This window comes from Archocentrus centrarchus, chromosome 23 (assembly GCF_007364275.1).
Source record: "Archocentrus centrarchus isolate MPI-CPG fArcCen1 chromosome 23, fArcCen1, whole genome shotgun sequence".
In the NCBI taxonomy this organism is placed as follows: domain Eukaryota; kingdom Metazoa; phylum Chordata; class Actinopteri; order Cichliformes; family Cichlidae; genus Archocentrus; species Archocentrus centrarchus.
In genome coordinates this window covers 9,394,782-9,420,145 of record NC_044368.1, presented here as the reverse complement: position 1 = coordinate 9,420,145, position 25,364 = coordinate 9,394,782, and the positions used below count along the sequence as shown (strand labels likewise).

At 39.7% G+C, this 25,364-nt stretch overlaps 3 protein-coding genes across 4 annotated transcripts; 2 read left to right on the top strand and 1 right to left on the bottom strand.

Annotated features, from left to right (window-relative positions):
- The first annotated feature begins 812 nt into the window (after nt 1–812).
- epyc (epiphycan) lies at nt 813–14,046 on the top strand. Its single transcript, XM_030720348.1, has 10 exons — nt 813–1,053; nt 3,844–4,021; nt 9,262–9,445; nt 9,765–10,241; nt 10,523–10,696; nt 11,568–11,708; nt 11,883–12,041; nt 12,194–12,396; nt 12,698–12,793; nt 13,048–14,046. The coding sequence occupies exons 2-10, from the start codon at nt 3,851–3,853 to the stop codon at nt 13,216–13,218; spliced, it is 1,776 nt and encodes a 591-aa protein (XP_030576208.1). The 5' UTR covers nt 813–1,053; nt 3,844–3,850; the 3' UTR covers nt 13,219–14,046.
- Nucleotides 14,047–14,115: 69 nt separating this feature from the next.
- LOC115773647 (uncharacterized) lies at nt 14,116–16,758 on the bottom strand. Of its 2 annotated transcripts, none has more exons than XM_030720497.1 (4): nt 16,594–16,758; nt 15,364–15,457; nt 15,094–15,181; nt 14,116–15,029 (listed from the first exon to the last, which is right to left on the bottom strand). In XM_030720497.1, the coding sequence occupies exons 1-4, from the start codon at nt 16,664–16,666 to the stop codon at nt 14,307–14,309; spliced, it is 978 nt and encodes a 325-aa protein (XP_030576357.1). In that variant the 5' UTR covers nt 16,667–16,758; the 3' UTR covers nt 14,116–14,306. The 2 variants fall into 2 exon arrangements, with proteins under 2 accessions (XP_030576357.1, XP_030576358.1); XM_030720498.1 differs by having other exon boundaries at nt 15,321–15,457; nt 16,594–16,647.
- Nucleotides 16,759–17,140: 382 nt separating this feature from the next.
- On the top strand, nt 17,141–25,002 carry LOC115773170 (protein mono-ADP-ribosyltransferase PARP12). Its single transcript, XM_030719691.1, has 10 exons — nt 17,141–17,232; nt 19,341–19,432; nt 19,556–19,754; nt 21,378–21,522; nt 21,662–21,794; nt 21,917–22,037; nt 22,142–22,220; nt 22,437–22,536; nt 22,626–22,746; nt 24,156–25,002. The coding sequence occupies exons 1-10, from the start codon at nt 17,217–17,219 to the stop codon at nt 24,215–24,217; spliced, it is 1,068 nt and encodes a 355-aa protein (XP_030575551.1). The 5' UTR covers nt 17,141–17,216; the 3' UTR covers nt 24,218–25,002.
- Nucleotides 25,003–25,364: the final 362 nt, after the last annotated feature.

The window sequence follows — 25,364 nt, the reverse complement described above, 5'->3', positions numbered from 1 at the left end:
AAAGCCCTGGATATAAATCCCAGCATATATGGCAGGTGCAGACTGATTTCTGGCCTTCCCACTACACTCTTTGCCTCTCATTCATCATAAGGTGTAAAGTTACCACCGGAGGGAGAAGTGGACAGGTTGAGACAAAACTATGGCCAAATAAAGCTGACTGACTCTGTGTGTTTGTCTTTGTGTGTCTTCTATATTTAATTTAATAAGTGACACTAATGAGGTAAGCTGTCTATGCAGGTCTCTAAACGCACCCCTACGTATGTACAGGACTGGAGAAGAATCATTTGTCTTGGGGGTCTGAACCCAGATCCAAATATTTTCCATCAGCTCAGACTACCACAGTTCTCCCACAGCTGAACTCAAGCCTGTAGTCGACCACTGGTGCAAAGAGAAATTTGCTTCAACCAAAAGAGAGGGCAGAGGCCTTCCTCGAAGCAGGGACTTCCTCTCAGTACTGTGCTAACAGGGGCTTTACAGAGGTCCCATTGTGTACAAGGGCCCCATACATGAAAGCAACACATGCCAGAGTTTCACCTGAGGAAAATACAGACAAATATTCCAATCTGATTGAGCCACCCTCTTAGAAAAATAAAGGACACTCTTCCGAGGGATAACCGGATATTTTCCCAGCAGTAGGCCTTACTCTCTGTTTCTTTGTGTCTGATGTGCGTGCGTGCGTGCGTGCGTGTGTGTGTGTGTGTGCAGTGCGTGCATAATGTTTGAGAGGGTTGTGCATGTGGTTGTACAGTGTGGGGTGGGTGCACTCTCAGTGACCAAAAGCAATCTGCTCTGGTCCAATCAGTCTCAGTGCCTACCTTCACACATATGCGGCAGGGCACTCAGGTCTGCCAGAGCGCACAGACCTATACATACACACACATCTACACACTGGTCAAATTTGCACAGACACATACACACACCTTTCACACACTTCACAGACGCACCCACCCTCTTCAAGGCACCCTGTTCGACCTCTCACCATTGGCCAAGTCCCGGACCCCTCAGCATCTCCATCACGGCTGAAGGGACCATTCGGGAAAGCAGGAGACGGAGGTAAGAGTTTTTGGTGCTATCTTCATGCTGGCTGAATGGTTCTTTGGTGCAGGGGATTAGGCAGGCAGAGTTGCTCAGCTAGCCTCTCCAAAAACAGTCTTATTCAGGGGTTCAAAAAGGAGCTGCTACAAATATAAGCTGGTGGGGCAGCTGCTTTTTTTTTCTCTGCTGGGTTTACATTAAAATATATGCAGGTGCTATTGTTGTACGTTGTCTTTTTAAATGATTTTTTTGGTCAGTAATTTTATACTTTTTTCAGGTGTGTCAGAGAGGTGTTTCATAGTATCATATTTAAGGGTATGATTTTTCGGATGTCATCATGTGCTCTAACATTGGTAGCTAGCCCAGCTGGGCCCCATGAAATTTAACTTTAGTGTAAGAAATGACAACAGGTGTAAAGTGCATAAACAGCATCCTGGGTAGTGGAGGCTAATTTTCATTGTTCCACTTTTGCAGCAAATATCTTCCAGTTTGCTGAGAATCTAATATAATTGAAATCTTTGTGCAAATATTCTCCCTCAAAGGATAAGTGCATGCATTAAGTAATTTTCTTACTGGCTAATCACCTGTTTTGATGGAGGATTTTTCAATGCTTAAACCGTTTTTGCAGTCCAAATACCCCAGATCATTTTGCAACCCACTGCAAAGTTGGCATCACTTGTTTGCTTGTGGGTTTTGAGGGTAAAAAGCAAAATGACTGGATATCAGGAATGACCAATGCAAAGCCAAGCATAACAGAGAGGTAGTCTGGAGGCTAGAGTCTTACATACATACAGTCTCCATACACTGTACACTGTGATGGCCTGCATAAAAGCACATCTCTGTCTTTAGTATAGTTCTTCTTTCAGTCTGGAGCTGGATTGCACAGGTCCGTGACGGACAGTCTGTTTAAATAACAAAGTTAACCAGTCAACTCAAGTTTTCTCAGCAGAGTGCACTAAGTTGATGTTGGAGGGACAAAGAAGAGACTGGTTTGCATATTAATTCTGTCCCTCTCATACTGACAAGGTTAGATTCATGACTTAAATAACTTAGGAAGCTTTTTTTCTTTTTTGGTTTTATATCTGTCCTCATCTCAAAATAGAAGCAGTAGAGGTTTCTCAGTTTTCTCTCTCTGAAAGATAGGTGTGTTAAGACAGAGTGTGCATCTGTGAGAGGATTGCGTCTTTCCAAGTGTGTGCATGAATGTGCATATGCGTGTGTGTGTGTGTGTGTGTGTGTATTTGAGTACTGTCACTGCTGAATGAGGCTTTTCCTTGCAGCTGTAACTCGCTGCCATCCTGTCCACAAACCTCGGTGGAATTTGGAGTTTGAGTGCTGAGACAGGCAGCGACCGGGCTTCATAAAGGCCCTCTGTGAAGGGTGAGGGGTCGAGTCAACTTAGAAACCTCTCTCTCTCTCTCTCTCTCTCTCTCTCACTCTCTCTCTCTGTATCTCTCTCACTCACTCTTGTTGCTCTCTTGCTGCTCTCCTCCACTCGGTCCTTTCTTCGCTCTCTCCATCTAACCCTGAGGGCCAACATCTTGTCTACTCTCTTCATCAAACTCTTCTTCTTCTTCTCTTCCCTTGCTCTCCATTTCTCTGCCCTGGCCTAGAGGACTCTCTTTAATCTTGCCTGCCATTTTTGGGGCTATACATCTAATATGTCAGTTGCAATGTGACTACACCTGCTATTTGTGTGCTTTGAACATTGACACACTAGCATATTGACAAATGATCCCTAAGCCTAATGTCTGTGGTGCCAGCTAATTAAGCACCAATTAACATATGTTAATCTTATTAGTGCTTCCCACTTTAGAATAACACTTAAGAACTTACCAACTTTACTGAACTAAGTAGATCTGTGAACAAGATTATGAAGAGCAGTTAGAGTATCTAGGCCAGGGCAGCGCATATAGTACAAACTGCACATGTTCATTTTCAATTCAAGTTTGTGCCTTTACTTTACATTTGTTGCCAAGTATGTCTGCATGTGTCTACCAAAAACATTTTACATGATTGGGGGGGAAAAAACAATTAAAGCACCTGCCAAAAACACAGGCATTCAAATTCCACTTGGAAAGTTTCTCACTGTGTGATAAAATATCCCCCGAATCTTTGCTTCCATAAATACCACAAGCTGAAAGTGAATTTCTAAAATTCTTTAGCCTTAGTGAGACTAAAGAAGATCTTCTTGTGGTTCATTATCAGATCAACTCTGACTTTTGACCTTTGACATACCACAGAGGAGCGCTAATTTGAGCCAAGATGGCTGCTCCATGGAAAAGAAACTTTCTGGCTAAAGCAAAGTGGGACGCCCTCAATATTTTGATCCCCTGAGCTGTCTGCACCTTACTAATAAATTCACTGACCTTAGAGATGGAACCCAAAGTCAAGCTTTGGTCTGCAGCACGGCAGACTGGTTATGCTGCCAATATCATGAACTGGTTATGAAGTCAGATTCAAAGGCATGCCCTGCTGTGCACTGACACCGACAGTATATGGAATTATATTTTAATACAAACCATGTCCACATTATTTGCAACAGATGTTTTTATACTGTAGTAATACACCAGTTTTTTGTTTTAGTTTTATTTAAGGATTCTTCTTGCTGTAAGTGTATTTTATTCATGTTATTTTTTTACATGTTGGTTGCATGGCTTCATGAGACAAGTGACACTAAGCAACTAAGTGAATAAAGTCACCTTGTGAGCGTTTAAGTTCCCTGTAATGTGCTGAACTTCACCTGCATCCGTAAACTCTTTTAATCAGAGTCTCCCACTGACTTCACGACTCTCTGCCCTTGTCAAGGTGGACTATGAGGATGCTTGTGCAGCTTGTGTTCGGACTCTTCGTCCTGAAAGCGGCGGTGGCCAGCCCCAGATTTTCCCGACAAGCGGACTTGGACACACATGATAGTGACGACTATGACAATTTTGACTTGGGGAATAACTATAACTATGAGGATGAGCTGATAACTGATCCTCAGGTAAGAAACATTATGAGTTTATGCAAGAGAAAATGTCTTTTTCCACCTTTAATCATACAAATAAATAGGTCGCAGATTTGATGCTGATTGGTGGAAAAAATTTGCAAAGGCAGAAAATATGAATCATATTGTATCATGTCAACAGGACATGAAGCTGATATTTTAAAATATGAAGACTGCTTGTACAATTTGATCTGAGGTCACCAGGTTTATTGAGCAGAGAGGGAACCAGCTGCTCCTCAAGAGCCACTTGGAAGCAAATTGTTTTCCAGCTTTATTTGTTCAAAATTCAATTACAGCCATCATTTTTACTTACACACTGCAAGCAGAATACAGATACATATAAATAACAGGTGGAGGGGAAGTGCAAACACAGACTGAGCATCATTTGTACGCATTATGCTTCAAACAGATCTTCATATGGATTTAGCAGGTGCGTGTCAGCACTCTGGTAGCTAGGCAGCTGTCATGGAATCATTTTTAAAACTAATTTTTTTTGCAGAGAATGGATGACCTTCAATCACAAGCAAAACACAAGCATAGCTGTGCCCTCTGGGACTGTTTTCTCATTCCTTTAGGGTTCTATGTGGCACAGCCGCTTTTAAAGATGAGTGGAGAACAGTGGCGGAAAGGGCTACAAAGGAAAGAAATTAATTCAAGCAGTGCCCTTCAAATCTCACATCACAGCTCGAGCTGGGAGTGATGTGGCAAGCCTTGCAGGCACAGTGGGATTGCAAGCTTTAGCCAAAACTTGTGTGTCAATTTATTGTTCTTTGCGACAAGGAAATTAGTCCAAGGCAATGTCAAAATGACATGAGATTTTCAGCTGGCTCCCTCTGAGCCAGCGATTTAAGTCAAACCTGATGTGAATTGCATTCACAATACTTTTATCCAAGACCTACCCCACAATTTAGCTTATGAAAAGATGATTTTTCCCATTCACCTCCACAAAAACCAGTGCCACCCCAGCTTTTTAGCCTTAAACAACTTCACTGACTTCTCTCTTTTATGCATATTTTTCCAGCTGAGTGTTACATGTGCAGCTGCTGGGTGTGGGAACATTACCATGTGCTATAAGGGAATGGCTTTGATAGTCTGGTTAATAAGATTGGATATGACACAGCACCCTGGATGCAATTTTGTGGGAGCAGGAAGAGGAGAAGCTGTACGAAGTGTAACTAGAATATTTTTTTCACTCTGTCCACACTGAATAAACACAGAGTTTTGACTCATAATTGCAGTTTTGAGGATCTCTCATTTAGTTTTGTTGATAACCCAAGTTGAGGGTGAGGAGGCAGATCATCTGAGGAGAGTGAAGATTTAGTGGCGTTTTTTTCTCACACAAACATCAGAGCTCAGGGGAGAAATGGAGCGATGATGAGCTCCATGCCTCTGGAATGCTGAGTCTTGACTTTCCACGGCCAACACTCGTTTGGTATTTCTCTCCTTTCTCCTCAGGGCTTGTCTCTTTTGAGAGAAGTAGAGCCTCATCTGCATTGTTATCCAAGCCAATCTTGTTCAGTCTGCTGCATTCAAATACTCTGGACATGCTATAATCACCAACTTTGGCTTCATTCAGGCATATTAGTTTCGCCATGATATTCAGTGTGTCTCAATCTAGTTTCTCCAGAATTGTATAACATCGAAAATAACTTGAACTTTTGAGTTAGTATGTTGAAATTTTGAGATAATAACCCAAACTTTTGGCTTATGGATGGCAAAAAAAAAAAGTGGTAGGAATAATTTTCCATACTGGGATGTCCATAAGGTAGCAGCTTATCACTGACAGGGTAACCATGCCCTCAAGAAAACCCTATTTCATTGTTTATTTTACTCTAAATTTGACCATGAGTTTAAAAAGAAGTATGCTATCTAAAAAGACTTTAAAATTGAAACTGAAACCATAAATTCATTAGGAATATCATCAGTGAAATGGTAAATTAAGTGAGCAGTATCTATACAATGAGATCCCCTTTTTGCAGCCAGAGGATCGCCTCCTGCTGGCTATTAGAAGGAAGGCAGCTTTAAGTGAACATTTAAATGCACTACCTTGCACAGCCTGCATTCCTTCTTCATTGGCTTCACTTTTCAGAAGCAGACGCTATGTCCATCTTTCATATACAGTCTATGTGCTACACCCAGCAACTTGTTAGGATAAAGACTAGAATCAGAGGAGAAACAGCTCTGTCCAAAAGTAACACATAGAAGTAATTACTATGACATATAATTGATTCAAAAATTGTAACCAATATTATTATCAGAACTCAGTTTTAACTTAGAGAGTAAATCAATTAACCAGACTGTGAATCTACTCCTCCACTAGACATACTGCATGAAAAAGGTCTGTTATCACTCACTCTCAGCAAGAGTTTAACTCACATGGCTTTTCAAGGACTCAAGACTTCACATTCTATGTGCTGCACACCATATGGTGACGAGCCTATAGCTGGTGTCTATGGGGTGGTTAATGCCTTTGCACACTATTCACTTGTTTTGTGTTGATAAGCTGGGAGACGTGTGAAATTTGGTTGGAAAGATTTCATCTCACTCATAAACGTCTTTTACTTGCCTATGTAATGTACATTATGTATGACAACAACAACTTAACATTTGGTTTTGGCTCAATGCTCCACATCTCTCCTTTTACATTCTGTATTTCCATAAAACCCTGATTTTTGTTGTGTGTTTTTTGGTTTGCCTCTTCTTTCTTCTTGTATGTTTGCTTTGGGGAAGGGGAGAACTGCAATGAGATATCTCAGTGCAAGACTTTTTAAAGGTCTACATCATTGTATCCCAAGATTCTTCTCAGTCAAGCTTGGAAATATAAAATATAATGATGAATATCTTTTCATTGGTACATTTAAAGCCTTTTCTTTTCAGCTGCATTTCTGGTAGTTAATTGTTCTGCTTAGTTTGACTCCAATCACTTGACATACCTTTACTTTGATGCCTCTTGGTTTAATTATATCTGATTACTTTAGTTAAAACTAGATAAAAAAGGCTGAGAAATGGATATGTGCAGCTACCATGTGTGTCTTGGTTCCACAAGGACCATTCCCTTTTTGGAGGATTGAGTCAGCCTTGAGGGGCGTTATGGAGTGTCAGGTACTACCTGTGTGAAGTGTGTGGGCGTTCATCGCCCTCATCTGGAGAATGACAGGACTGCAGGCTTCATAAGCTGTCAGAAAAGCAATTGGAAAGACTGTAAATACAATTATAATACATTTGGATATACCAGAAAGCTTTAATGAAGGAACCAAAAAGCACTGCTATGCGTAAAGCTGTGTTAGTTTGGCAGCATTGTGATCTTATAATTTCCCTGAATAAAATTGTCTGTTTGATCAACAAAGGTGCTAAGTCTTGGTTTACAGAGTATTTTGGTATTGTGAAACCAGCTAGCCAGAGTTATCCCTGCATTTGTCCTTTACATTCTTGTTGTTGAATTATGGAAAACATACAATATATCTTTCTTATAGAAAAAATTACTGTCATCTTTCAGGTTGAATTTGACACAAGTGATTTTTAAGTGATTTAGTATTGTTGCATTACTGATCACTTAATAGCCTAACAGATATAAAATAGAGTTCTTAACTCTCTATAATGGCTGAGAGAATATTATTTTACCCATGGTACACTAGATGGCAAAACATCTGTCAAGGTGCTTTAGTATCTGTATGTTTTCATGAAAGTACACATATCTTCCAAGTACAGATGCACAATCAGAAAGTGCTAATGATTTGGGGCAACTGAGGATGTCTTTTCTTGTCTTCTATCTTTAAAATAAGCAGCTAGTGAATCTACCCCAAGTATGTCCTGTTTTTTATGTTTCTTTTTTGTTTTGTTTTTTAATGCATCTGAGCTATTGTAGATGGTTAGTGCTCTCTGTGCAGTGGATAGCTAACAGCTGGCAGTTTGCTGCCATCTAGTGGTGGAAATATTAGTGTTCTCTTTTAAGGCAAAAATTTTTTTCCTGACTATGTAGATTTTTGTTATTGTCTTTTCTTAAATCTTGGGATCATTGTTTGCCCATGCGCAACCTATCCATCAATTCAGCTTGGTTGTCTTCGCACGGTCTTGTTAACAAACAGAGAAACAAATGGCAATTATCATATCATGTGCATTGGCTCTGAGCTTAGCACAGGAATACTAAATGTGTAAGGTGCAGAGGTGCTGGGATGCTAAACAGAGCAGTTTTTACACATCTACAGTGACATATATAAGGCATATGTTGAATGCCAAAATGACAAGAACAATTAGGTCCATAATTTGTTGGACAAAGGAACAATTTTGTAGTTTTTTCCTCTGTACACACCACAGTGGATTTTAAATCAAACAATCAGTATGTTGCAGTCCAGATTTTCAGCTTTAATTCAGGGGGTTTTACAAAAATTTTGCATAAACTGTTTTAGAATTACAGCCCCCCCCCCCCCCCTCCTCATTTTTAGAGGCAGAAATAATTGGCCAAGTAAATAATTATGTAGAAAAAAAATAATAAAACAGTATGGAGAAGGAGAGAAACAGCTCATGATTCAAAGCATACTGCGATGTCTTTCAAACATGGTGGGGGCAGTGTTATGGCATGGACATGTATAGCCTGCCGCTAGTGTATATGAAGATGTGACTGCTGATAAAGGTAGCAGGATGAATTCTGAAGTGTACAGGGCTGTACGCTCAGCTCAGATTCAGATAAATGCAACAACACTGATCAGACAGATCTTCACAGTGCAAATGTATAATGACCCACAGCATACTGAAAAGCAACCCAAGAGTTTCTCAAGGCAAAGAAACCAGTCAATCACCTGATCTCAACCCAGTACCGCATGCTTTTCAGTTATTAAATAGAAAAGTGAGTGTGGAAAGCAAATGAAAGTGGCCGCAGTAAAGGTCTGGTAGAGCGTCTTCATGGAGGAAACACAGCATTTGATGATGTCCATGGGCTCTAGACTTCAGGCACTCACTGACTGCAGAGGATTTTAATCTGAGTACGTTCTACCAATGAACTTTGAGCCTCTGAAAATAGAAGAAGACGCATTAAAATGGCTGTAATTCCTAAACAGTTCGTGTCAAATTTCTGTTAAATCCCTTGAATTAAAGTTGAAAGAACTTTTATAAAGTTAATTTTCAGGATGACTGAAACATTGAGCCAAAAAAGTGTAATAATATATAAAGCTTTATTTAATCTTTTATGACGTTTGCAGCTCTCATATATTACTAACCCACTGCTGTTGTCTTTTTCTCAGCTAGAGATTGAAACACTGTCCTCACCTGAATATGAGTACCCTACACCTGAGGACTCATTGGAAACACAGAACCAAGTGGAGCAGCAGAAGGAGGAGGAGGAGGAAGAGTTGCCTCTGAAACCCCAGCTTGTCCCTCAGGGTTCAGGAGGATCTGGTAGTCTCATGGGCCCAGACACACAGAAAGGTCTGAAAAAAGGCACAAAAATCTTTCATATAACTACTTCATGAGTAAGTTCATTAAATAGGGCCTTGTCCTCCAGTGGGCCTTTGGAGGTGTGAAAGCAGCATTACTCAAATTACAAAGAAAGCACTAATCTGTCCTCTAAACACATCATCTTCATCGTCTAGCTATGATAATCATTTCCATGTGCATGCCATCCATTTAACTTGCAGTCAGTGGTTAAATGTGTCCAGTTGTCATCTACTATTGTATCTAATCATCATTGTGAACTCTTTTAGTCTCATCTGCCTGTTCATTAATACCTAATCTTGTCTCTAACAAGAGGTGGAGCTGCGTCTGACGCCCACTGATATTCTCCATGTCTCCGGGGATTTTGGGAGTTCTGTAGTATTTGGGGCCTCTGGGGCCTCTGGGGCTTCTGGGTCTGGAGGCTCAGGAGACAGTCTGGCCTCTAGCACCTCTGGAGGTTCTGGAGACATTGTCCTGATCTCTGGAGTCTCAGAGGAGCTCCACATCCCTGGAGAATCTGAGCAGTCATTGATATCTGACAGTCTCTTGATATCTGGGGATCTCTCGGGATCTGGAGATTTCACGGGATCTGCTACTTCTGGAGCCTCAGGCGTTATTGCTTTTGGAGGCTCTGGGATTTCTGGTGAACACCCTCTGGGTTCTGGAGGGTCAGGAGACCAGTCTGGCTCTGAGGTATCTGGAGATCTTTTGATCTCAGGGGTTTCTGGAATCTCTGGGATTTCTGTGGGCTTTGAGTCCGGGGACAAAAGGATAACACTGGTATCTGGAGGTTAGTACCTTTACAGAGTTAGTAGTACCTAACATGTCACCCTTTGTGATTTATGTTGATTGTTCTAAATTCCATTTAACTTCTTTGCTTTTTAATGTAGTCAGATGTTGTTCTTACTTATTTGTGCTACTGCCACTGTATTTGTTTCACTCATAATCACTGTCTTTCTAACATCTTGTCTCTTAAGAGTGATTGATTGATTAATGATTGATTAATGGGTTGATCTTACCTTTCACCTCCCAACATCACCACTCCTAACCCCAAACATTGGCTCTAACAAGAGGAGACTATTCTCCAGGAGATATCAGGTACTTCTGGGGAGTTCTCAGGAATCCCAGAGGTTTCAGGAGATGGTGAAGCCTCTGGAGAAGACTCCAGAATCTCTGTGATTTCTGGTGTCCCTGAATCTGGAGAAACAGAGGTCCCTGTAACTCTGCTCCCCGACACTGATGAAGGTCAGTATCAATTCTAGGCCTGTGGAAGACAGACAGCGTAGATACTAAAGGCATGTAACATGTCACATCTCACGTCAAAAGAAAGGGTACTTAAATTAAATAGGGTGACAAAGATTGTGCCTGACTAGATCAGAGTATACCTTTTTCATTCTCAGTAAAACAGCTAAACAGGTTGGAAACCACCAGCTTACATGTTTGTGGCAATTTGAGTGCTGGTAGTGCTATAAAGTATTGATTTTATGAGTGGGTCTGCATTTGTTTCCATCAAGCATACATGCAAGAGGTACTGCAGCTGCATGAGATAAACGCAAGATAAATGTAGCGCACTTGTTTACAAGAACTCCACCAGGCACTTTTATGGAGCAAGACTGTGTATTTTGGAAGCATTTAGAAATTATTTATCACTGATTATAGGTCCATTATCAGCATTGTTTGTGGAAAAGGAATCATTATCAGGGCTCAAAAAATGGCAAAAAGTGGAAAGTCTATTTAAGGAAGTGGATGCTGTTGTGCAAATAGGGGGGAAATCTGCGTGGCAGCCAAATAGTTAAAATACTTCCTGTGGCTTTTCCTAAACACTCTTTCATTCATAGCTTAGCATATCAGCATAAAGGGAACCCATCTGAACCTACTTCTTTGAAAAGTGTTGTTTTGTTCTTCACTAACAAGTCACGTTGTGTGCAACCATTCAGCATTGCATTTCATGTTATTAACACCAGAAACATATCTTTATTTGTCATTTAAATGTCATAAACTCATAGTTAACACTGCTAAAACACTGCGGCAAACAGTAAGCTGCTGTTTGCCAGATGTCCCGTCCTGTGTCCACGATCTAACTTGTATTTTAACACCTAATCTTGTCTCTAACAAGAGGAGAAGCCGCTTCCATCTACAACAGAAACCCCTCAAGAGGGTACTGGCACTGTAGAAGGGTCAGTGAGCTCTGGATTACCAGAGCTCAGTGAGCCCGATGAGCCACATAAGCCTGAAGAGCCTGTAGTTGACATCAAAGGTCAGTACAGAACAGCGCTGAACTCAGAGTGTGATATAAAATCTATGTCCCCTTTGGACCTGTCTGAAAAATCCCGGTATGCTCGGTCCTGATTTTTCTTAACTTTGACTTTTGGATTACAAGTTTCGTCTCTGGAGGATTTGAGAATTCCTTCCTCTTGTCCATGTATTCCAGGTATGCCCACTTGCTTGCTGTGCACGTGCCTTCGTGGTTCAGTCTACTGCGATGACTTGAGTCTGGATAGTGTACCACCCCTCCCCAAACACACCACTCACTTCTATGCTCGCTACAACAGAATCCGAAAGATCAACAAGTCTGACTTTGCCTCCATGAGTATGTTTTTGGTTTCAATAAAAATGCATGAATATTAGTTCAAAATCAAATGTGAATTTGGATCTCAAACACTTAAATGCAGCCTTAATTTTGATGTTGGAGTGACACTGAAATCAGAATCTCCTTGGTTGTGTTTTTTCACCTTCCTTCAGACAAGCTGAAGAGGATCGACCTGACGAGCAACAAGATAATGTCCATTGAGGACAGAGCATTTATGGGTCTGCCTGAACTGGAGGAGGTGGTGATCCGAGAAAACCATATCTCCCAGCTGCCATCTTTCCCAGAGACCATGACCCTGATAGATGCCAGCCATAACAACATTGGCTCAAAGGGTATTCATAGAGAGGCATTCAAAGTACGTACACCTCCTTTACTTACAACAGGACTCACAATATTTTGGGAGTGTTGATATGAGCCAACATCCCAACATTAATCAGTTTTCAAACATCCATATCTGTATCAAACTTAGAAATTCATCAAGAAACACATAAGTGGCTGAACATGGCCGTTTCCACTATCTCAGCTGAATGCAAGAAACTGAATAACAGCAAAGTCTTTGAAATCTACTACTGTTAACAGTGCCTTAGAAGTTCTGTTACAAAAACAATATCGAAGGTTCTTTCCCATTAATGATTATCTTTCCTCACATTAAACAGGACATGACTGGCCTGCTGTACCTGTACCTAACGGACAACCACATTGATTACATCCCAGTGCCTCTACCAAACAGCCTGCGCTCTCTACACCTACAGGTATAGCTTCTGGTCGATCCTGAAAATAAAAGTGTTCAAAGAAAATGCAGGTTATTTCCATCCATCCATCCATATCCAATTCTCACTACAGGTCCTGAAGACTTTGCTCTCTCCTGATCTAAGAGTTGGCTGGTTTAAATGTTATCAATGATCATAAAGTTTACACCTAAGCTGTATTGTGTTACTTTAATATGATCATTAGTTTTAATCGACAAAGAGATTACACCTTAGTTATTTTCCTTCCTCTGTTGCAGCGGAACAATATTCAAATGATGCATGAGGACACGTTCTGCAACCTAAAAGATTTCAGCTACATCAGGAACGCACTGGAGGACATCCGTCTGGACGGCAACCCCATCAACCTCAGCAGGACCCCACAGGCTTACATCTGCCTGCCCCGTATACCCATTGGGGATCTCATTTAACCACACAAATGCAACCACATGCACACATATTTGTACATATTAACAGCCCACATACAATTTAGTCACTTTTCAAACAAACCATCATTTACAACAGTGCCTTACCAATAAACTGTCAGACATGCTGCTGGATATAACACAATTTAGATTCATTATCAGCCTGAAAACACATAAATTAGTGAGTGCAATTCTGCCGATCAAGCACATATTCAGCGCTCTGCTGCACCTTCTTCATGTTGTTCAGATATTTATGCCAGGACACACAACAGCACACATACACACCAAAACACATGCATGCTCATATGCATGTAAACACACACACACACATTTCCACAAGAACTTTGTCAAAAGTAAAACTGTTCCACAACTTTATTTAATGTAAACAACAGGCATCATTTACAGAAATAAGCCCATCAAAAGCCCTTAAATGGCATGTATGTGTTTGTTTTCATGGCTGGAAAAAAAACCTACATCCTTCTTTAAATATATTTGTTTTGTAAAAAAATAATGTTAATAATGTTATTATTAATGTTATTAAAAATGAATCTAATATTTTTGGCAATGTATACTACCATAACGTTATCAAAGCTGGAGCTTGATAAAAGGTCAATTGAGTATCTAATGCAATAAAATATGCATTTAAACACACTCAGTGGTTGTAAAGTCTGTACTGTAATATAAAAAAATATATATTCTGAACATGAAAAAAGTTTTTTTTTTTTTTAAGTGAACTGCAATATTTGGTATATCACACAACAACAAGTGATGCTTTAACCATGCACAACAGCCTATACCAAAGACTGATGTGTCAAGTGAGTCAACAAAACACTATTGTTTGATATGGGGGTGGGGGGTGGGGGTGGGGGGGGGGGGTGGCTGATTTTGATTGTGGATGGGGGTAAGAATAATGCTAACAGGTTGGTCTTGTGTGCTCTGTATGGAATAACCACAAGTGAATAAAGTCATTTTGAAGACCTCTCCAAACTAGGAGTGGCTCGACGTTTTTATTGATGACTAAGAGGAGAAGCTTCATTGTGGGTTTTTAATTTAGTGAGGATGAATGAAAGAGAGGTATGGTTGCAAGGATTTCCTCAAAAATTGTCAATAAGTTTTTCAAACAAAAAAATTAGCCGCTGTTTCCTGTCCACAGCATCCAAGTCTTTCTCACTGCCACTGCTGCTGTTTTCCGTAACCTCCTCCACCTCACTCCCTTCTTCTGTTTCACAAAGTCTCCCAAGCTTTGCTCTCTTTTGCTCCAGAGCCAGCCGATCCCTGCTCACGGCATCCCTGGCCCTCTCCACCATGGCCCTCTCCCTCTCCATTACTGCCTTTTCTCTCTCCAGTGCCGCCTTCTCTCGCTCCAGCACGGCTCGGTCTCGGTCCAGAACCGCGATCTCCCTGTCCAGCACTGCTCTCTCCCTCTGCAGCACCAGCCGCTCCCTTTCCATCACCTCTTTTTCCCTTTCTGCCACCTGTTGCTCATTGTGCATCGGTCTCCCCTCGTCCTCCACCTCGTGTAAGATGCAGTCTATATCCTGGCTTCCCTCCTGCGCTTCCAACCCCTCTCCATCCTCATTTCCGTTAAGTGAAATATCAATCTCAGGCATGGCAGCCACAGTAGAGGACCTCACCATTGCAGGTATCTTCTTCTTTTTGGGTTTGATTAAGAAATCCCCATTGTCTTTACTGTAGGGAAAGGCCTTGAGAATAGGGGCACTGGCCACCAATCGACCTGCCATTGCATCGTCCATCAGGGAGAAATAAGGCCATGCATCAGGAAACACTTCCACCCCATCTGGGGGATTCTTTAACTCCTGGGGAGACAGATCTTTGTCAAAAAGCTTTATTTCTACAAGTGAAAAGAAAAGAAAAGTCTACCTTGTATCTCTTCTTCATGTTTTCCCATTTTTTAGAAGCTTGAGTATGGGTCATCTTACGGTGCAAGCCCATATGTTTCAGAATGGTCCTGAAAACATAAACTCTCAGTAATCACCTAATATACCAAGTCATCTGAATGAATATGAAAAGCAATGATGAGTCATCACCACTGGTGGGCAAGAAAAAAGGCAACACAAAAAGTAGTTCTACATACTAAATCTACATACTTGGCATTTTTCAGTATGTGAGAGCTTTAACCTATTAGCATACCTCCATGCCCACATGGAAGTATTTCTCTTCCCAGAGAAGAGGTAATTATTTGAAACCCTCAGCTTTACAAAGTCTTCGATTTCTTTTCGGCTCACTGGAAAAGACAGAAATAAAAAATATAATTTAGAAAGTAATAGATGGGAGCTGGTGTAAATGTATAACATTATAACAGTATATATATATATATATATATATATATATATACACACACACACAATTACAATTACATTAAACAGACTAGCTGAAAAAACTAGTGCTGCATTGACTGTACATCGGAAAAGGGAAGCCTCTACTTGGACTTAAGTCATTTTAAACATTCGCAGTCAAAAGAAAACATGGCTGCTTCCAGGATTGTTTTGTGCATTTCTACAAGTAAAGCCTTGTCAATAGATATGTACTTCACTCGACTGAAAGAAAGAAAAACGAAAATACGCAAAAACAAATCTGTAATATTTCAGCCTTTGAGGAAGAGAAGCAGAAGTATAAAACGCCGAAGTTGGGGTTCAAGGACCTCTTCATACCGGTGTTGTGCCAAAAAGTGATCATCTGCCAAAAAGTGATTGCCAGAAAATGATTGCCTGTACTTAAACTGTTGTAAATGACTTGCTGACCTATAATCTGTGAAAAATATGTCAAACATATCGCTCGTGAATGATATTAAGTCATTTTGAGTGAGAAACAACATTTCTGTCACAAGGTAGAAGCTACAATCAGTTTTTGGCAGCAACTTTTATATATTCTTTACTTAGCAGGGTAAAAACTGTTGATTGGCCAGATTTTAAAGAGAAATCTGGCCAAGAGGGTAGCAGAAATCAGAACAAATATAACATTACACTCTATAAAGATATTTTAAGTGACCAAAGAGGACTGGATTTATTATAATGTAGGTGCAATAATGCAGAGTCATAAACATACTTGAAAAACAGGTTATTTCTTCATTTTATATATAAGCCCTTCATAAATCATATTGACTACACTCTATTCACCAGTATAAGGAAAGACATTACACATAAAAGCACACAGAAACATCGGAAATCACTTTATGGCAGATGATCACTTTTTGGCACAACACCGGTACTAGTGGGAGTTAATTCACACCCTTTTCAGTGTCCAATGAAGGCAGCGTAACTCGCACTACACTGATGGAGGGGACGTGCGTGTATCACTTCCTACGTGCTAGCTCCAAGCTGTAGTTAGCTTATTTAATCACTTTATGTCATTTGTACTTACTTTTATATGTGAACTCCATGGGCGTGTGCATTTCGACCGTGGTGCTGGTGTACTCATGGTCTGTGTACTCCATTTTTTCCTAATTCTCCTGCTTCGTTTCAGTCTTTTTATCAAGCGTCCTTTGTAGGAAAAGACTCTTTGCCCCACGCTGTTGGTTCCTTTAGAGGGACCCTACATTCTTCTTTTCGTGTTTTAAAAGAGCATACTTCCGCCACCTGTAGGCAGGGAGACTACGTGGTAGAATCAGCTCACTATTTATTTATTTTTACTTTGTTTAATATTTGAATGTTAAAAGAAAATAAGTACCTTTACTCCAGCGCAATTCTATCTTGTTATGTTCCAACTTTTAATAAGGACATGTACATTAGATGCTTAACCTTTGCACAATACACCTGCATATTTGTATCAGCCCCCTAATATAATTTCAAAACACATTTATTGCTGCAAATATAAGCTAATTCTAAAAACTAGCCTATTATATAGAGAGATTTGTAGCTAACAGTCTATTTTACGTGCAGCATTGTTGCTCCGAGGCACTTCAGCAGGACCATCCTCTTGGCAAACAGCGGGTGCGTGGTAGGCTTAAGGAAAGGAAAAAACGAAAGTGCCTTGCAGACAACAGAATGGCCTCCGCCTGTCGTGAGTATCCTTCCCACTTTATTTCATGTGACTTTTATATATTTTGCAGTTTATATATTTTATAAAGTGTTATATTATTTTGTTTATTGTTTGTAAACCACGTGCGGCTTTTTTAACAGTCGTCTATCTTAATACCAGACTTTCTATACAGAGTTTCTATAAGTTCAAACAAACCTAAAGTGTATGCAAAATTAGAGGAAAACCAATAGTGCAGATCTAGACTCTTATTCGAGGGTACAGATTGTCCTTATATAGAATTTAATTTTAGTTTCTGTTTCGTTTTACTTGAAATAATAGTTCCTTGCAAAACCTAAATAAAACCTGAAGGCTGGACCTTAAAATCATGCTTTAATTTCTCGTTTACATAATTACATCAACGTTATTATATAGCTTTAATTCTATCTATTTTTTTAACGTGTTTGTTAACGTCTGAAACTTATATAGCTTTTAATTTCAGCCAACAGGGAGCAGCAGATGGAGAAAAGGGAAAACGAAAGTCTGAAACTTTGTTTGTTTTTCTGATCGTACCAGAAGTATTATTCTGAGTTAATTTATATTTTATGTACTCTGATTATTCGGGAAAAAATGTAGTAAGCATATATTACCATAGAAAGGTAGTGCAAGGGTTCCAAATGCAGGTAGGCTATTAGTTCACCAACATGGCCTTGCCTATGCGTTTTTATAGGCTTGCTACAAAGCATTATGGTAAAAAAATAAAATAAAATAAAAAATTGCTTACAGGTATAAAATCATGATGTTAACTAAAAGTTAAGTTCATGCATGGTGTAAAGCACCATTACAAGTTGTCCACCTGCCTTTGTCACGAACATATTCCTCATGTACACTAAGTTGCGGGCACATAATCATTTGTTGTTATTTCAAAACAAAAAAAAAACAGTACTGTGAAAAATCATTGAGCCACCCCTCATTTCTTTATATTTTGCTTCTAACGAGCCAGATTTTCTTGCAACTTTTTAAAAAGAGGTCTTGAGCAACTGTTCTTTGTTACTAGCAGGCTGTTGCAAAAACTCATCATTTGTTCCCCTTTCATTAGCTGAAGCTATGAAAAGTCCCAATAATAATATAATAATTTTTACATCAACAAGGTGATTACCAAAAAGCTATTAGCCAAAAACTTGGTATATCTCAGTATGGTGCACATAAAATTTCCGGACACTGGATAAGTGGAGGACAAAAGAAGTGACAGGCCTTAAAAAAAAAAAAAAACTATCTACAGCAGAACAGGAAAAAAAAATCTAGCAAAGATGTGACACAGGACCTGAGAGATGCATCTGACCCTTCAGCTGATCCATCTACTGAAGCATCATCAGAAATGGAGGGTGGCTGTCAGGAAGCCATTCTTAAGGAATAGAATCAGGGAGAAAAGGCTGAGGTAGTCCAAATTACACAAAAACAGGTCTTATGGACTGATGAATCCAAATTTTCAGTTCAAATTGCCATCAATATATACAGAGGAGGTCAGGAGAGAGGTACAACAGTGAGTGCCTACAGCCATCTGGAAAACATGTTGGAGGCTCTGTGATGGTTTGGGGCAGCGTTTCAGCCAGTGGTGTTGGAGATCTTGTCAAAAGCGAAGAATTTATGAACACAGAAATGTACCATAATATTTTGATCCATCATGTATAGAAAGCATCTGATTGGAAACAGCTTCATTTTTCAGCAGTGACAAAACGCGCTTGATCCCAAAATCCCAAACACACTGCTAATGAAGTAAAAACATACCTGGATAGAAAAAACATAGAATGAAATACTATCAGTCATGGATTGGCCTCCCCAGAGCCCAGACCTCATTGGTGAGATCTGACGGTGTGTGGTTTCAGAGTCCAGCTCAGAGTTACCGTTTCCAGCTTAATTCAGGACTTCATGCATGCCAAGTTTCACAGTGAACTGTATGTTATGGTTGCCTTATATAGTGTGGCATTAATATTTGCCCTACTTGCAGCAAAGTTGTCAAAAGTGCACGAAAGTATGTGCTCGTATATGTCCATATTCCTTTTTGCAGTCAGGAATGCATCTTTGGTAAATAAAGGATTCATCTGAACATCAAAGCAACAAAATATGAAAGCTGTTAGTTTTGGTTATTCCAGATTCTGACGACGAAAGCGTTTCATCAACTGATTCTGACGTCAGCAATGGGTCTGACAGTGCTGAATTTTCAGATGAGGATGATAATTCTAAGGTTTGTTTCCAGAGAAAACCAGGAGATTGTCACTTTTTGATTTACTTTACATACTACTATATGACATATGCCTACACTCACCCCCCTGATGACTAAAAAAACTTTGTATATATTCATTTTAAGAGATCTTTGAGGGAGCCCTGCACGTTTTACAACAAAGGAAACTGCAAGAAGGGCAGGAGCTGTCCTTTTTTGCATGTCTGCAAGTATGCCCTTGAAGGAAACTGTCGCTATGGGTCCAGATGTAGACTAAATCACACTGTAAGTGGAGGGGTGTCCTCTGGTGCAAGCAGCAGGGCTTTGGATCTATCGTCATCTAGTGGTAAGTATTTGTTCCTTGATTTTGTATTTCTACTACTGTCTCTGTACTTAAAACAGCCTGTTGAAGACAAATGTGTTTTTGGCAATATAAAATATACTCATGCTACTTCATTGTTCCACTTATAAAGGAATCAGGGTTATGGTAGGTTGATCTTCCCCAGCTTTAGTCCTAAGTGAACACATAAAACAAGGAGTCTATTTACACTGTGTTTGCTTATTTTGTTCCACAATAGGGCTCATTGTTTAGCTTTACATTCATTTGAAAAAGAAAGCTTTCATATGACTGTGCAATCATGAGAAAAACAAAGTACAGGCTTACTGCTTCTCTAGAATATTAATACACAATATTAATATGCAATAGCATTGTGAGCACCCCTGTAAAAGCAGAGATTTTTCTGTCTGGAGCATTCAGGTGTGTGTTAACAATTAGAAAAAGACTGAATAAGTATGGCTTGTTTGGAAGAGTTGCCTGGGGAAAGCACCTTCTCTCTAAAAAGAACATGACAGCACAGCTTAGGTTTGCTAAGTTGCATGTGAATAAACCACAAGACTTCTGGAACAGCGTCCTTTGGACAGACAAGACCAAAGTGGAGGTGTTTGGCCATAAAGCCGATATGCTGTGCAGCATATCAGCGCAAACGCACGGTGGTGGAGGGCTGACGATTTGGACCTGTTTTGCAGCCACAGGATCTGGGCACCTTGCAGTTACTGAGTCAACCATGAACTCCTCTGTGTGCCAAAGTATTCTAGAGTCAAATGTGAGGCCATCTGTCCAAGAGCTAAAGCTTGGCTAAAACTGTAACAGGACAATTATCCCAACAACAGCAGCAAATCTCCAACAGAGTGGCTGAAAAAGAGAGGAAGAAAGATGTTGCAGTGACTCAGTCAAAGTCCAGACCTCAACCCGATTGAAATGCTGTGGCAGCATCTTAACATTTGACATTTTACATAATATGGATGTACCTAACAAATGGCAACAACTGCCACCTTTAACATCACATATATTTAATTTAATTCAATTCAATTTTATTTATATAGCACCAAATCACAACAGTCACCTGAAAGGTGTTTTACATTACAAAGTAAAGACCCTACAATAATTACAGAGAAAACTCAATAGTCAAAACGACCCCCTATGAGCAAGCACTTGGCGACAGTGGGAAGGAAAAACTCCCTTTTAATAGGAAAAAACCTCCGGCAGAACCAGGCTCAAGGAGGGGCAGCCACCTGCCACGACCAGTTGGGGCTGAGGGGAGGGAGACAGGACAAAAGACATGCTGTGGAAGAGAGCCAGAGATTAATAATAACTAATGATTAAATGCAGAGTGGTGTATAAACAGAGTAAAAAAACATGAATGAAAAGAAACACTCAGTGCATCATGGGAACCCCCCAGCAGCCTAGACCTATAGCAGCATAACTAAGGGAGGGTTCAGGGTCACCTGATCCAGCCGTAACTATAAGATTTATCGAAAAGGAAAGTTTTAAGCCTAATTTACACATTTGAACCCTATTAGAGCAGTTTTAATGCCCAGCAATCACAGTCAGTAATCACAACGAGCATTGTTCAACTTGCTTCGTTGAATTATAAAAATCAATATTATGTTGGGGGGGTTTTCTGCCCAGGCTCGAGGCTTACTGATGGCCGATACTACCAGTGGCAGCTCAGGACCAGAGGTGGCTGGAAGGATGTTGAAAATGACCACATCCTTGAGGCCCAGTATTCACTGCCCCACATCAAAAGCATCAAAATATACAACACACAGTATGGGTAAGCAGTAAGTTTATGTAGAACTATGTCCAGCAAGACAATGCTTCAGTTACAAAGAATTTAATTTAAAAAAAAAAAATCTTAGATATTTAAGCACAGCCTGGAGCCACCACATGATTTAACTTCCCTCTCTCTGCAGGGCAGTGAGCATAGACTTTAAAAGGATGTGCGTTCATGGGAAGAAACTGCGAGTGAGACGTTTGGATGATGGTAAGACCGTGTGGATTTGGTACTGCATGGTGGGCCGTAAGTGGATCGAGTATGGAGCCAAGGTAGATAGCAACTGCTTTGCTTAAATGAACAGAAATTCTGATTATAGTTAAAAAAAAAAATTTTTTTTAAATTGTCTCCTTTGTCAGTTTGGTTATTATTCTTTTTAATCTCTTTTGGACAGGATTCAAAGGGCAACTCCAGTTCTCTGAAAAGTTCTGACATAGAGGAAACGTTCCAGAGTAACCCAACAGGCTCTAAGACTGTCAACATCAATGGTGAAAGCTTTGAGATCAAATTTAAAGGTGATCTACATTCACCCAGTTGCATGTTTACAACAACCACGCAAATCAACTCCTTCTACATTTTCTCAAAGCTCATTTTTCCTTGTTGTTGTGTGTTTTGTTAGGAATGCAACAGGTGGGTCAAAATAGAAAGAGGAAAGTCACTCGTCGACCTCTGTACCGGCAACCGCAAGCAGCTGCAGGGTGAGCGGGAATTTTGTTCAATTAAAATTAGTCTAAATGAGGTCAATAAATGTTCTAAGCAGATAAGAGAATAAGTTTAAGCTAAATGTAGCATTTTTCACATTTTCCTGTTTTGTAGTAGCTTAAAGAAACAGTTTGGCAGATGAGAAAGTTATTGCCATTCTTAAGTATGTCCCATCTGTTTAGTAAAATTATAACTGGATTTTGTTGTTACAGAGTTTCTCAAGCAGCCTCCCTTTTCCAGAACCTTTTGCGCACTACACCACAGTGGGAATTTGAAGGCGACAGTGGAAAATGGCACAAGTTCAAACACAGGGTGTGTCATCTGTGGAGTAGATGCAATTTTTAGAATTATACAATTTCTGAGATAAAACCGTAACAATTTGTATGGGTTTGTCTCAGCAGAGCAACACTTCTACTGAATGCTCAATAACCAATGATGACATTGAGAGGAAGTACCAGCAAAACTCCAGTGACACCATGCCCTTCACAGTGGCGGGACAATCCTACAAGCTTGACTTTGGAGGTTGAGTTTTATTATTTCACACTCTAATAAGAAAATCATTTATCATTGGGTGGCTTAGTGGTGAAGCTGGCGACCACATACATATGCCACGATGCGGTGCGGGCGATTGAGTCCCGGCCCGTCACCATTTTGCCCGCGTATCTTCCCCTGTATCTTTCCCACATTTCCTGTCTCTCTCCACTGCCAATAAAAGCCGCTGTGGTCAAAAATGGGAAAAAAAAAAGAAAATCTTTTAAGGATTTTTTTTTTTTAATTGAGTATTCATCAAAGGTTGGCACTAATTGAATAAAAACGAAATGGAGACACGTAATAGATTTCAGTTGTGTTTGAAAGCAATTGCTGGCTCTTTTTCCAAAACTACCATTTAAAGTCATAATAATACTAATAATAATAGGTGATCTGGTAAATTAAGAATCATAATTCCTTGTATATGCTGAGTTATATGCTGGATATATTTAACAGCTCTGCATTCTCAGCAACCAGAGCTACGATAAAAGCAGCTTTTATAGTTAAAAATTTTAAATACTACATTTTGAACAGTTTGTGTGATTTCAGTTAATGGCTTGAAGTGTGTTTTTTACCTGAAAGAAATAATAATTAAATGCACTGTAAATTTTTATGAAGTAACCCTTTGAAAACACATCAGATCTCAATGGGGGAAAAATCATGCTGGATATCTGTACTGATATGGACTGGGTAATATGTTAGGAATGAAAGGATGCCACATCATTTGATGGAAACCTACAGAGGGCTGAATTCAAAAACACCTTGTAGTCCGTTTTGCAATTTCATTGCAGCAACTCAAAATGATACTCGGTAGTTTGTATGGCTCCCATGTGCTTGTACACATGCCTGACAACATTGGGGCATGCTCCTAATGAGATGACTGATGGTGTCCTGGAGGATCTCCTCCTAGATTTGGACCAAGGCATCACTGTCTGAGGTGTAACCTGACGGTGTCAGATGGACTGAAACTTAACATCCCATATTTATGTGCCATCCCGGAGGAGTTGGACTACCTCTGCAGCCTCTGTAGGGTCTAGGTATCACTTCACATTACAAGTAGTGACACTGACCCTAGCCAAATGCAAAATTAGTGAAAAAACAGTCACAAAATATGAGGAGGGGAAAAAAATGTCAGTGGCCTCCACCTGTAAAACTATTCCTGCTTTGGGGGGGTTGCCTCATTGTTGCCCCTCTGGTGCACCAAAGTGGCTGAAACTGATTAACAACCCCCTCTGCTTCTTAATTGACTGGATCAATAGCCCAGAAGTTTAACTGACTTGATGCTTCTCTGATTATCAAGTGTTCCTTTAATTGTTTTGGAGCAGTGTATTTTATTTAAGTAGTTGTGGTGTAACATTATTTAACATTGGACTTTTTTTTGGTTTGCTTATTATTTTCCACAGCAATGATCCAGACTAATCTCAGGACAAATCACACGCGCCGGGTGAGACGCAAACTGGTGTGAGCATTAAAGAGGATTTCCTGACCTCAAGAAGACTGCGCATGTACCATGTTGCTGCAGTATTCCTTTAACCTGACATTTATCTGAAATGTATTTTTTTTATGTTTAAAGCATCATTTTTATTGTTAGATTTCAGAAGGTTTGCCTCATTATGGGAAGTTTGATAAATATGTGGCGAAGGCTTTGTTGTTTACAAACACCCTTTTAAATACTGCCTGACCCACTCCAGTACTGCACTGTATTTACTTTTACCTTTTGCATTATATTTGTTTAAATTATTCATTGTTACGTCCCGCGGGCCTAGGGGACAGGGGAGCAACATACGCCTTAAGAAAGGAACTAAAACAAAACGGCACGCAGCCGTAACATTCATCCTATCAAATTTAAGGCAAAGTGATTCATTTTTTCACACTGCCATACGGGGAAGTGCATTTGTTTGCCATATCAAGTATCATGAGATATGATACTTAATATTTAATTCATGCAGCAATATCTCTACACACTGCCTCTTTTGGTGTAGAGTAATTAGATATAACAGAATTGAGCAATACTGGTTCAAGGCCTTTTTGCACATTAGATTTGAGGTCTTATGCTTTTAACATGCAGACTGCCATGCAAACTCTTCATGCCTCTTTGTGCCACACTTCTTGGTTTGTGTTTTATGGTTTATTCTGCTTTATATAAATGGATCATAAATATATTGGACTGGCTTGGGAGAACAGACCACTGATTATTTCTTATTCTCATTCTCTGATAGTAATAATAAAAAAAAAGTTTGAAAATAAAAATACATCGACTTTCTTTCACTTTTAGTTTTTATGTTTGTTTCTTTTGGATCTTTTTGGTTTTTGACAGACAAAATTTTTTTTTGTGATTTTGTCATTTTTTTATGTAATTATGTACTCACTGCATCAGATTTCAAATATGTATTTACATCAAAAAACTAGAATTTAATAGTTTTATCTTTAAAATAAGACACAGTTGTGAAATTAGCCATTATTATGTTAACGATAATAATAATAAGCTTCTAGAAAACGTGCTTACAATCATAATGCTGAAATCATCATAAAATTTCGATATTTTTTGTTAGACATTTATGGCTCGCGTAGTCTAAAAAGGTTTAAAATGTGTATAGCGTCTGCATTTAATG

Coding starts and splice junctions, on each gene's coding strand:
- LOC115773647 (XM_030720497.1), bottom strand. CDS start 16,666: ATGGAGTACACAGACCATGAGTACACCAGCACCACGGTCGAAATGCAC. Junction 15,458..16,593: donor CATGGAGTTCACATATAAAA/GTAAGTACAAAT, acceptor TGTCTTTTCCAG/TGAGCCGAAAAGAAATCGAA. Junction 15,182..15,363: donor ACTTCCATGTGGGCATGGAG/GTATGCTAATAG, acceptor TTATGTTTTCAG/GACCATTCTGAAACATATGG.
- epyc (XM_030720348.1), top strand. CDS start 3,851: ATGAGGATGCTTGTGCAGCTTGTGTTCGGACTCTTCGTCCTGAAAGCG. Junction 4,022..9,261: donor AGCTGATAACTGATCCTCAG/GTAAGAAACATT, acceptor TCTTTTTCTCAG/CTAGAGATTGAAACACTGTC. Junction 10,697..11,567: donor GCTCCCCGACACTGATGAAG/GTCAGTATCAAT, acceptor GTCTCTAACAAG/AGGAGAAGCCGCTTCCATCT.
- LOC115773170 (XM_030719691.1), top strand. Junction 19,755..21,377: donor GGATCTATCGTCATCTAGTG/GTAAGTATTTGT, acceptor TTTTCTGCCCAG/GCTCGAGGCTTACTGATGGC. Junction 22,221..22,436: donor CAACCGCAAGCAGCTGCAGG/GTGAGCGGGAAT, acceptor TTGTTGTTACAG/AGTTTCTCAAGCAGCCTCCC.